The 13163-nt window shown below is 51.3% G+C and overlaps 1 protein-coding gene across 1 annotated transcript in view; it reads left to right on the top strand.

The window, feature by feature from the left end:
* Window positions 1–13163, top strand: part of SEMA4F (ssemaphorin 4F) — a 321938-nt gene that overhangs the window by 176383 nt on the left and 132392 nt on the right. The window contains exon 4 of the mRNA XM_069632516.1: window positions 295–393. Coding sequence (XP_069488617.1) covers window positions 295–393 — 99 coding nt within the window. The remainder of the gene's footprint in view (window positions 1–294; window positions 394–13163) is intronic.

The following is a 13163-nucleotide window of genomic DNA, read 5'->3' as shown; positions in this document are numbered from 1 at the left end:
AGGTTAATGGACACCCATTCACCTTCTGGTGGCTGGGTGTTTGGGGTGGAGATGTTGTGGCTCTGGAATCCATGACCCGCAGCAGTGGTTGGAGGTTCTCTGTCAGTTGTGTGGGTTTCGGGGCAATGGGGACAGAGCAATTTGTAGCTGATGTTTGGGGGGAGCACTCTAGTCTCCCTGTCGGTAGGTTTGGGGGCTCATTTAGACGCTAGTGAGGCCTGGGAATCCCGCTCCATATTTTTCACTTTTTTGGAAGCGTGCTCACTGTGTGTCCTCTCTCCTGTGCTATTTTAGGCCGAATGTCACAACTACATCCGTATCCTGGATTTTGTGAATAAGACTCACCTCTACACATGTGGGACTTATGCCTTTGACCCGCAGTGCGGCTACATCGTGAGTATCTATCTGCCATTGAATTGATTCCTTTTGATCTGGCGAGTGTATTGGTAAGAGTCGCCCTTAGCAAAAGCATGTGCCACCAAGGTTCGGTGGTGTCGCCTTCTTTTGATGCCATCAGTCGTCCTGGTCCCAGGTGGAGAGGATCTGGAGATGTTACATGGTTGCATACCCACAATAGATGCCTCTCAGATATGGTCCTGCCAAATCCTTTGGACCAATATTACTTGCAATGTTTTACAATTTGTAAGAAACCATGCAGTCTGATTTTTATTATATTTGTAGATATTATTTACTTAATTTTACCATTTCGGAATGTTATTTAAAGGTGCTTATCGATATTTGCCTATTGTTTGCGTTTAAGTCTGGAAGCCTTGGCTAAGGGGGTCTAGAAAAGATTGTGAGACCTGTCCAGATCAGGCCCACGCCAAGCTTTTTCTTTATTCCTTGTTTTTTCTGTTTGCTTGTCTTCTGCTTGTGAGGCACCTGAGGGCATCCTCACTACTTTTACCCCAGGGCCCTCCTCTCAGGTGGCCATGGAAATGCCATCAATCCCTGGGGGTGGATGTGCGAGGGAGGGTTTCCTGGGTGGAGGGAACTTGGGGAGAGGACGCCCTTAGTTGAGACATGGTATCCCTCTTACTCCTACTTCCCGTCCCCTTTCCTCCATACTTGTGGGACATCTCTCCGTCCTGTGGGACGGGACCGGAGCACTTTGTAAAAAGCATCCACATTTTTTTCAAAAATGTGTCCCTCCTCTTTCCTGCGCGTGGCCTGGCACGCGTCCGTAACCCCGCCCACCTTGGCTCTGCCCCACGCATCACCCATCAGTCCTTTTCTCCACTCGATCGCGGCCGGACGCACTTGCATCCTCAGAAGATTTTCTTCCCTTTTTTCCTCTCTGGCTCTCACTAGCGTTCGTTACTAGTCTGTCTGTCTTTCAAATGAGACTTTCCAGATTGTTCGTGTCACTGTCTCTTCGCAAGGGTGGATCCCCATTCTCTTTGTTTAGAGTGTTTGGGTCCGGGACACCGTTGGGACTCCTGTTTTTACTGTGACTCCCTTTCGGTCCGGGCACTTCAACGTTAGTTGGAGCGGTAGGAGGTGGTGTTCCGACAAACTCCTCCTTCGCATTTTCAGGCGTTCATCGACGAGAAGAAGAAACGCCCGGTAAGTTCTTTACTTTTCAGAGCACCCCGGCCGGGGGATACCTTTCCGGGTTCCTCTCGGTCCGGGAGGGTAGTTGATCGCTCTATCACCGGGGTTTGCCCTGAGGGCCTAATAATTCTACCAGTGTTTTCTCCGAGGGTCTCCGTAAGGGGCCTGTGAACACCGGAGTACGCTCCGAGGCCCCTCCTGTGGGTGCTGTTTGTAGACCCAGTTCTACTGAGTCGTGGGGTACCGGAGCTGGCTCTGAGGCCTCTGTCTGCTTCCCTCAAAAACAAGACCGGGGTGCGCCCTGAGGCCTTGGCTGGGCTGGTTGTTACCGACCGGATGTTCGAGGCCCGTGCCGATAAGGCTGTTACCGGGCCTGGGCCGAGGTCCCTCGTTCAGAGGCTAAAAGCTACCAACAGTTCTGAGAGGCCGGACAAGGCTTTGTCGGTGAAAGCAGTTGCTCACTGTTCTCGCTCTTGTGGTGATACCAGATCTGTTGAGGGGAAAAAGAAGCAAAGTTCTTCTTTTACTGGCAGTGCCGAGGTCCTTCCTTCAAAGGCTAATTTGGCGGTTGGTATGTCACAAAATTATTCCAGGCCTCATAGTACCGGCTCGGCCGAGGTTCCTTATGTTAAGGCTAAGATTAAGACCCCTGATCCATCGACTGGGACCCCTGCCTCCCTTCCTCACGTGCCGCAGTTCCCCTCAGATGAGGACAAAATGGCGCCCGTTCCTGTCACAACCACGATGGCCATTTTAGGTGCTACCCCTACAACTACGCCATCGGCCTCTGGTGTAGGGCGCGGTCCCTTGGGTGAACCTAAGGTCCCTTGTGCGCATCCTTACAGGCCGGTTTATGATTGGAACGCCCGGATGCCTCTTCCGCACAATGTTTCGTTGCCCGCGGGGCGGCTCCTTTGATTTATGCGGATACGTCGGAGGGGCCGGTGTGGCACCCTTCCCCGTTACGTCACTGGATTTGTCCACCTCATGAGAGGCCTCCTCTGGTTCAGAAGCAATCTCCTGAGGACGCTTTTTTCGGTACTTTTCAAGCGCTTATGCGCACCGACCCCAATGAGGAAAAATTTCAAAGGGCTTTTCAAGGAGATATGTCCACCTATGCCACCGGCTCCACCCGTTCCTCCGGTGGTTCCGCTGGCGCCTCCCTTGCCCGTGGTGCCTCCCCCGGCTCTTCCGCCTGTGCATCCATTGTCCCCAGTGGACAAGGCAGTGCCTGACATGGCTCAGCAGGGTCCTGACCTGTCAGATGACTCTCAAGGCAATCAGGACAACAAGGACCTTCCCCACTCTATCAGAGCCTTTCATGAGCGGGTACTGGACATGATGAGTTTCTTAGATGTTCCGGTGCCCGAGGCACCCGCTCCGCAGGAGGGCGTGCTTTCTGGGGCGTTCACCCTGTCTCCCTTGGAGCGTACCAGCCTGTTCCTGCAGAAGGACATTCTGGCCGAGGTCCAAAGAGTCTGGGAAAAGCCACACTCGGGACTTTTTGTCAATAAGATTGACGCGAGGTACAGGCTGCATTCTTCGGAAGAGGTGGCCCTGTCGTCTTGTCCGCCTCCCTCCTCCACAGTGGTGGCTGCGGCTACGTTGCAATCCAGACCTACAGCTTCCTCTTCCACGACGGCTACTCAGGTCTTGGGAAAGGAGGACAAGCTCCTGGACTCCCTAGGGAGGAAAATCATTGCCAAATCAGCCTTGCAGCTCAGGCAGGCCAACGCTGAGTTGATATTGGCGGGAGCTAACATGCAGATGTGGAAAGGTCTGTCGAGTTTGAGGATCTGTATTGCTCGCCCAGAGTGCACGGACAGTCATTAATCACCAGCGCAGTTGCAGAGCCAATACTTTGAACGCAGGTAGACGACGGAATGACTTACAACCACACGCATGCTTAGAAAATAATGAACACTTATACGGCTATTTATTCATAGCTTGGAAGCAACAAGTGATAACACAGAAATAAATCACAGAAAAGACAGAGATCTCAAAAGAAAATACATCGCCGTGGGTGTAACTGAATCCCTCATCTCGCCAGAAGCGGCTGGAAGACCCCGTAACAGCCACGCCGAGAGCACAACAGCCCACAGGTATGTCAGACAAATGCGTCCCCCTTCCGACTGAGGTCTTTGTGCTGACCGCTGAGGGGTTCCACCTATATGCACTCCTCAAACAGGGGTGGCAATTTCTCAAACCTTCTAGCAATGCGCTTGCGCATTGATAAGTGATCGTTGGTTGCCAGCTGGATCAACCGACAGTAACCCCAAGGAGCAAAGCGCTTCCCTCCTCTCCTAAGAACAAACGCCACGGAAAACAGTTCCATAACTCATAGCAAGACATAACAATCTCCTGGAGGCTGCGGCTCACCACGTAGACACCTCGGCTCGGGGCCTGATGCTTGGGGTTGATGCCTCACGGTAGGCGTGGCTGCATGCCACTTAATTTTCTAAGGAAGTGCAAGACAAGGTGTTGGACCTTCCATTCGATGGTAAGGAGTTTTTCATTCTACTACTAATGTAGAACTCACCAAGGCCAAGGATAGCACTCAGACGGCTAAATCATTGTCTGTTCTGGTCAAAGCTCCTTTCAAATCCCAGAGACCGTTGTCGCAAAGTCGACCCTCCTCTGGTTTTAGGGGCTTCCTCGACCACAAATCTCGCAGAGTGGATACTCCTGCGGGGAATAACCGCCGTAGACAACTACGCATGGCGTTTTCCTCCCGCTCCTCAGCCGATAAACCTGCCAAATGAGGGTTTTCCGCGCTTGCACGAGACCCCGGTGGAAGGACGCATTGCGTCTCATTGGGAGGTGTGGCAGACCATCACAGAAGACAGATGGGTCTTGTCAGTCGCTCGTGCAGGCTTCCGCATACCTTTTACACCCTACCCCACCCCTCAACCCTCCTTTTCAGCTGTCAGGCTCACCCTCCCTCAAGGCCGAAGTTTAGAAACTTCTGGACCTCAGAGCTGTGAAACCCGTTTCCCTTGGGGAGCGAGGGGAGGGCTTCTACTCCCGGCTGTTTACGGTGCCCAAACCCAACCAGGCTGGCCTGCGCCCTATCCTAGACCTTTACCAGTTCAATCTTTTCCTACCCCAAGAGAAATTGAAGATGATCACGCCCAGCCAGATACGCTCCTCCTTACAGATGGGCGATTGGCTCAGCGTTGTGAATCTTCAGGATGCGTATATGCATATCCTGATTTGGAATCCACACAGGAGATATCTCCGCTTCTCTTTGGGAGAGGAGCACTTGCAGTTTCGGGTGCTTCCTTTTGGCCTCTGCTCGGCGCGGCGTGTCTTCACGAAGATGATGTCGGTGGTGATTGCGGCCTATCTTCGTCTCCAGGGTATCCATGTGTATCATTATTGGACGACTGGCTCTTACGCAGCCCTTGTCCGCTGGCAGCAGCGGGCAACCTCCAGTCTCTCCTTCAGCTCCTGTTCTATCTTGGGCTGTCGGTGAACTGGTAGAAATCCTCCATGACGGTCTCACAGGCGCTGTTCTTCCTGGGTTTTCGTTGGAACACGATCGACTGCAGAGTGTATCTGACCGAGGACAGAATGGCGGATCTGTTAGCCATGTCAGATGTTTGCGCAGTTGAAGAGCATGTCGGCCTGGTGGTTCCAGAGGCTTCTGGGTCTCATGGCCTCATGTGTACTGGCTCTTCCTCTTGCTCGTCTCAAAATGAGACCGACCCAGATGGCTCTTCGGAGTTCATGGCGTCAGGCAGTGGATCCGGATTCCATGCGGATAATGATTCCGGATTCCATGAGAGTGGACTTGGATTGGTGGTCATCTCTCAGCAATCGGTCTGGGGGCGCAGGGTTTCAGGACCCGGTCCCCATGGTGACAATCACAATGGACTCCTCCCTTCTTAGAGTGGGGTGCGACGTTCGATCTTCTTCAGGTTTCGGACCTCTAGTCGCCTCAGGACCAGCTCCTGCATATAAATCATTTGGAGCTTCTGGCGATCTTCCTAGCGCTCAGGGCGTTCAGACCGCTCTGTCAACAAGGTGGTCCGCATAAGAACAGACAATGTGGTGTCAATGTATTACATAAACAACAGGGAATGAAGTTCCCCCCCTCGTGGACCTGTCCATCCAGATTTGGGAGTGGGCTGTGCTTCATGGTGTCTGGCTGCTTGCAGTGCACATCCCGGGCCAGCTGAATGTCACAGCGGATGCTCTCAGCCGGCGGACAGTGGTCAGCTACGAGTGGGAATTGAAGGCGGAGGTCCTCTCCTGGATTTTCTCGCGTTGGGGCACACCGGAGGTGGACCTCTTCGCTACGGCGGCGAACAAGAAGCTTCCTCAGTATGCCTCCAGAGGGGGGCTGGGAGCCTCCTCTCTGGGGGATGCTCTCGAGATTCCATGGCACAACATGAGAGCTTACGCCTTCCCGCCTCTGCCTCTAGTTCACAGTGCAATTTGGAAGTTGAAGAACTCGGCAAACTGTTCCCTTCTACTCATAGCCCTGTGGTGGCCGGCCAGGTTTTGGTTCTCAGAACTTCACCTGTCGGTGTATCCGCCGATCAGTTTACCAGTAACTCCCGATCTTCTTCATCAAGGGGAACAGATGTGGCACCCCTCCCCACAATCGCTCAGCTTGGCGGCATGGTGCCTGAGTTCAAGTCTTTAGAGCATCTGAGTTTGTCTGCGGATAACATGCGCATTATCCAGGCAGCTAGGAAACCTCGACCAGATCTCAATACAAGAGTAAATGGCTCAGGTTCTGTCATTGGTGTTTGGAGAAGAAGTTGGATCCAAGGGTGGCCACGATTGACACCATGCTGTCCTTCGTGTCCTCCCTAGCAGAGTCAGGGGTTCATGTCCTGTCATGCAGGACTTCTCTCTCAGCGGTTTCCGCTTACCTTTCTACAGACCTGTGTTCTTATTCTCTCACTAACCCAGTGGTGAAGAGGCATTTTTCGGGCTTGACACCCCTCTACCCTCCGGTTCGTAATCCGCACCCGCCATGGGACCTAAATGTAGTCCTGACTGTGCTGTGCCATAAACCCTTTGAACCAATGGCTACGGTTGACCCCGTACTTGTCTTGGAAAGTGTCCTTTCTGGTCGCCGTTACGTCAGCAAGGAGAGTGAGTGAGCTCCAGGCATTGTCGGTGGAGCATCCTTTCTTGGTCTTTCACAAGGACAAGGTAGTCCTTTGGACAATCCCGGCTTTTCTACCGAAGGTGGTGACCGAATTCCATCTGAATCAGTCGATCTCGCTTCCGGTCTTTTTCCCGAACCCTGCCTCAGGGGATGAAAGGGTTCTACACTGTCTTGATGTCCGAAGAGCTCTTAGTTCTACCTGAACAGGACTTCCGAGTTTAGGAGTTCTTCTCAACTTTTTGTGACCTTCGGTAACCCTCAGGGCAAGCCGGCGTCTAAGGCAACTATTTCTAGGTGGATCGCCGCCTGCATCACGGAGTCTTTCACCTTCCAAGGGCTGAAACCTCCTAAGGGTATTGCATGCACACCTGGTGCGGGGCAAGGCAGCCGCGGTTGCTTTTCAGAAATGTTCCCTGGGAGTCCATCACCAGGGCAGCTATTGTGCCTCCCCATCTGCTTTCTGTAAGCATTACTGTCTCAACATGAGCTCAAGAGCTGATGCTCAATTTGGTCAGGCTGTGCTGAAGAACCTGTTTCAGTAAGGGGTATTTCCATCCACCCGTAGTTCCTGTAAGGAGTGCTTGGGAATCTCCCACAAGTATGGAGGAAAGGGGACAGGACGTAGGAGTATTACCAGGTTACTCACCGTAGTCCATAGTCCCCTTTCCTCCATACGCCCGCCTGCCGTCCCCTCTAATAAAGTTTGTATTTATTTTGTTTTTTATTTGTTTATATAGAGCACCAGGCCCATGGGCTACCGGGCGCATCACTTAGTTACAGCAAGATAAATACAAACAGGCAGTACTTACAGAATGACAGGTATATTACAAAATATGCAAGCAAAAATAATAATAATAAGAGGACAAGCAGGTATATACAAAGTACGTCTGAGTACAAGTTAAGCAGTGAGTCCAGTGTTAGATGTCCTGGGAGGACAACCAAGTTTTGGTAAGGTGTTTGAATCTCAGGAAGGAGGGTTCTGCTCTGAGCTCATTGGGAGTGAGTTCCAATAGCTGCCGTAATGGGGAAGCTGGTTCCACCTGATCTTTGGAGATTAAAACGAGGGATGACAAGGCAGTTGGCTTGGGCCATTCTGCGGGGTCTAGTGGAACTGTTGAGGGCAAATCTGTTGGCCAGGTAGCAAGGGGCTTGGTTGTGGAGGCATTTATGGGTAAGAGTCGGATTTCAAAGAAATTCGGTGTGGGATTGAAAGCCAGTGGAGGTTGCGTCTAGTGTCACCTATATGTTGGCGCCTGGGTATGTTAAGGGCTGCTCTGATCGCATTGTTTTGGACAATTTGTAGCTTGTTTAAGTTACGACGATTAGTGCCTAGGTACAGGGCGTTACAGTAATCAACCTTAGATAGTACAAGGGTCCTAGCCAGGGTCACGCAGTTGGCTGTAGAGAGAAAAGGGCGTCAAGCTGTAATAAGCTTGCAGGTATAGGCCACTGCGGACGAGACTGAATTGGTTTGTCTAGACAGGGATAAGGTCGAGTCAATGTAGATCCCAAGGGTTTTTGTGTCCTTAGCAGTAGGGATAGTATTCCCATCGATGGTAAAGGACTTGAACGCAGGGTCAAGCTTGGTGAGTTTTTGAGGCGAGCCAAGGATGAGGAGCTCTGTCTTTTCTTCATTTAGACAGTCTGTGTTGAGCCATCCACGCTTGGATGACCAGGTAGATGGCATTGATAGCGCGGGAGTCAGCAGTGTGGTCACCTGTGATAGGGATTAGTATCTGGGTGTCGTCGGCGTAGTTGGTATAAGTGACACCCAGATAGTCCAGAATATCGACTAAGGGTTTGGTGAACACGTTATATGACGTGGGTGAAACACACGATCCTTGTGGCACGCCACAGGAGACAGGTGCTGGTAGGGCGGCTGCTAGTGGAGAGAACACGCGCATAGATCTGTTGTCTAGGAAGGACCTAATCCAGGTTGTAGCTTTGTCTGAGAAGTGAGCCGCAGATTTGAGGTGGTGCCAGAGAATTTCGTGGTTGACAAGATCAAAGGCTGCGATGGGTCCAAAAGGAGTAATCCCGCAAGTTTACCTTTGTCTTTTAGATCTTTGATCTGTGTTTTTAAATCAATAAGTGCCATTTCAGTACCGTGGCGTGGGCGAAACCCAGATTGCCTAAGTCCCAGAAGTTTGCTTGATTCAAGGTAATCTTGGATTTGTAGATGGGCAGCTCGGTCGAGGATTTTTAGAAGAAATGGGACAGTAGTGATTGTCCTGTAGTTTGTGGGTATGCTAGGGTCCAAGGTAGGTTTTTTCAGAAGAGGGATGACCCGCGCGTCCTTTAGGTTGTCGGGAACAATCCCAGAACTAAAGGAAGAGTTGATGAACGTGGTGATGAATGGTGCCAGGTCATGAGCTACTTCCTTAATAATGGGTGCAGGACAAAGGTCGCCTTGACAGTTGGATGGTTTAAGGCTAGCGATGATCTTTTCCACATCAGAGATGGAAAGTGGGGAGAAGCTAAATGGAGTCAGAGAATCTGGGATGTGGAGATTTAGGGTGGGGATGAGGTTAGGTTGAGGGTTAGATTGTAAACTGGTCTGTTGGTTGTTGATTTTAATTTGGAGAGTGGCAATCTTACCTAGGAGAGCCTCTTGGATTTTGGTGCGCCAAGTGCTATCTTTGGTGCAGGTGTCTGGCACAGAGACCGGAGTTTCGAGTTCCTTTAGGATTTTGAACAATTCTTTAGTGTTAGATTTGGCTTGTTCGATGCGTTTGTTGTAAGTGTCCTTTTTGGCTTGGAGTATGGCTTCCTTGTAGTTGAGGGTAGCCAGGAATAGACACGATTTGTTGGCTGGAGACTGGTTACTTTTCCAATGTGATTCCGCAATTCGTTTTTCTTTGCGCAAGGTTCTAAGCTGGGGTGTGAACCAGGTGTTTAGGTGGGCTCGAGGTTTTGATTTTCTCAGTTTAGATGGGGCGATGATGTCTAAGGCTTTTTGCATAGTGCGGTTAAATGTGTCAATCAGCGCCGTAGGGTCAGAGCATGTACGAACCTGGTCGTTAAGAACTGGGAGGAGGAGTGGGAGAAGTCTGTCACATGTAATGTCGCGTTTGTTGTGGGTGTCTGTAGAAGGTGAAATGTTAGGAGAGGGGCTGCTAGGTTTGGACTGGATATTGAACGTAATTGGGTCAGAGAGGCCTAAGTTGAAATCGCCCATTATCAAGGCTTGGGATTTGGATTTGGTGTTGTAGGTGATGATGTTAGAGAGGTCCTCAGCAAAGGTGGATAACGGCCCAGGAGGCCGGTAGAGTAGATGGAAGGTGAGAGTGGTTAGGGGTAACGGCTAGTTTGGCTGTCAGTGCTTCCATCGCGGAAAAGTGATGCGCGGAGGAGAGGTGGAAGTTTAAAGTATTTTTATGGATAATGGCAATGCCACCACCTTTAGACTGATTAGAATTACGGTTGTGTCTGATAATGTTATAACCTGGGGGGATGGCCAGGGAGAGTAGTGGGCCTGAGGCTACGTGAAGCCAAGTTTCGCGATTGCTATGAAGTCAAGGTCGAGGATGAGCTCCGCCACTTCTAGAGCGTGTGCCGTGGGTGATCTAACTTTAGTTAATGCATTCTTGATATTACTCGTGTTGGGGAGGTTAGAGCGGGGTGATGATGGGTTTGGAGAGGGTGGGGACGAGGAGGAGGTCAGTGGCTGTTTGTTAAGATGCGCCGAGTGGTGGGAAGCATGAGTTAGTCGCGACCCAAGTCTACCATTTCTCAGGGCGATAGAGCAAGGTATGTTTGGATGAGGTCTAGATGCAAAGTGTTGGATCCATAGGGCTGGGTTGTTGAGATAAAGGTTGGTATGGTCCGCAAGGGATGGCATGGTGATGGAGTGGTATGGAAGTGTGTAGTAGGGGGGGGGCAGTGTTGTGGTTGGGTGTGATCCCACCAGTGTTCCGTGTAAGCGAGAGGAGGGTGGGCAGTAATCTAACAAGTAGGATACTGAGAGTGTATTTGGGCGAATCTGTGGCTATTAGGCTGTTGGAGAGGGGCATGTTGGCCTGATACAGACTAGGAGTAGATGTCTATTAGAGCTACAGGGAGGACGTTGGGGTAGATATGCTGTTCTGGGCGATTACACAGAGTAGCATGCACATAGTATTGATAAGCCCAAATGGACAGTGGCACGGTGGTCTCTAGGCGAACATGAGCACAGGACAATGGCACAGTAGTCTCAAGGCGACCATAAGGCACAACACAATGTCACAGTGGTCTCTAGGGGACCATAAGGCACAGCACAATGTCACAGTGGTCTCTAGGCGACCATGAGGCACAACACAATGTCACAGAGGTCTCTAGGCGACCATGAAGCACAACATAATGTCACAGTGGTCATTAGGCGACCATGTGGCACAATACAATGTTGCAGTGGTCTCTAGGCGACCCTAAGGCACAACGCAGTTGCATGGTAGACTCTGGCGACCTAGATTAGAGTATTGCAATTAGTCAGAGAGGCAGCTATATAAGCTGAATGGTGTGTGTCTATCGATATTGCGGTCAGTAAACCCGTGAATGAGCACAATAGCAGGAAGTGCGACAAAGTAGCGTTTTTGACTGTGTTGCTGTTGTCAGATGGAGGATAATTATTTCAGGTATTGGCGTCCACGGATATACGCATAGGCAGTGCTGTTAAGTCAAAGAACACTGCCAATTAAGTTTCATTTGCCAGGGACTTCATAGAGTATGTGTGGGCTGATGGGCCACCGGGCCGACAGTGCAGGTGGTATTGGGCGTTTTAGTGCAAAGCGGGAGCAAGCTTTAGAACGGATGCAGTACGCATCAGCATGCTACAGGTGCAGGAGTGCAACATGTATATCAACAGGCTTTTCAAATTGGGGGAGTCACAAAGTACTTACGAGGGGTGCAGCTCACTGCAGCCAGACGCGGGCAGGCCCTTTTCCACAGCCCTTCACCTTAGGTTGGCTTCCGCCTTCCGGTCTGTGGGCAGGCGGATGAGTAGGCGTGCCACCAATCGGGTACTGCGTGGCGGCAAATTTTAGAAATTTTCGATGTCGGAGCTGAAATGCTCGTTGCGGCCAATGCCATTAGGTTTCAGGCAAATGCAGAGCTCGGGTGCCTGGATCACGGCGGACTTCTAAGCTGTTAGCACTCGTCGGGTGAAGCGGGTACATGGGCTTGAAGGCGATGGTGTGCAGCGGCACGACAGGGTGATGGAGAGGGGGCACAAGGTAGAGTCGAGTTGGTGGTGGAGGAATGAAATTCCGCTAAGCACTAAAGTCCTGTGCAGGGGCATGTAATGATCGCCATGCGCTGCCCATCGGCGAACAGGGGCAAACAGGCTCTTAGATGGCCTTCGATGAGGCCGGCTCTTGCTCTGTTATTGCTAATGGGTCTTTGACCTGGCGATAGAAAAGGACTGATGGGCGATGCGCGGGGCGGAGCCAAGGTGGGCGGGGTTACGGCCGCATGCCGGGCCCCACGCAGGAAAGGGAGGAGGGACACATTTTTGAAAAAAATGTGGTTGCTTTTTACAAAGTGCTCCGGTCCCGTCCCACAAGTATGGAGGAAAGGGGAATATGGACTAGGAGTAAGGTGGTCACTACGGTGAGTAACCTGGTAATTCCCTTTTCACAATGAGCCCTCTATCCCTAAAGCCTTTGTAGGATATTGAAAACCTTTTCCTCCTTCCAAAATATCCCCCAGAAAGAACACCTTAATACTGGAACGAGGAAGAGACCAACTAGTAGGACACATCCTCACTATATGATTGGTTATTTAGAACGCCCCCTAATGCCCAGAGGCTTCTAAGCACGGACCTGGGGATCTAACCTGTGTTCCTCCGTGTCGTCTTGCTTTCAAGGGTAGCACGTTGCCCCTGAGCTATCCTCCTGAGATGGGATACACACACATATCGGAGACAAAACATAGTTATGAATGCTCCTTAAATCCAGCAGTTTCAACTACCACTCTGTTACTGAGACGAAGAAGGGTCTGGAGGCACACCAATGGAACAACCAAGCATGTCTGCCTAATGACGATCTACATAGTCTGGGGCAATGCAACTCAAAGAACCACACCTGGGGTCAGTTAGCAAACATGATGGATATACAAATGCCTGCCACTTTTGGGAACGGGCTGGAGGAAAGTAAGTTGGAGAACCAGGTGCCGGGAGTGGTGTTGTGCAGGAGGAGATGCCAGAGCCGTGGTAGGTGGTGCAAGGTTCCTGAGTTCCTGTCAACCTCTGGAGCGGGTCTGCTTTGTGGAAGCTGTGGCACTTCCATTGATCCCAGCTGCCATCGCAGGAATCTAGGAGAGCGAGTGGTGCTCTCTGCGTGGGCTGCCAAGGAGAGGCACAGTCCAGGGATGCTGGGAAGCCAAAGAAGCCTGGAGAAGCCTGTTGCGAAGGATGCCAAAAAGGACGCTGCCGTGTTCAACCAGTGAGTGTAAAGCAGTAGCACACCCATGCCGGGGTGCTCCGGTAATGCATAACAAAGTCCTTTGCGAA

The sequence above is a fragment of the Ambystoma mexicanum genome, chromosome 6q, assembly GCF_040938575.1.
Source record: "Ambystoma mexicanum isolate Mex_15411 chromosome 6q, UKY_AmexF1_1, whole genome shotgun sequence".
Classification (NCBI taxonomy): Eukaryota; Metazoa; Chordata; class Amphibia; order Caudata; family Ambystomatidae; genus Ambystoma; species Ambystoma mexicanum.
This window is presented reverse-complemented; position numbering and strand designations above follow the sequence as displayed.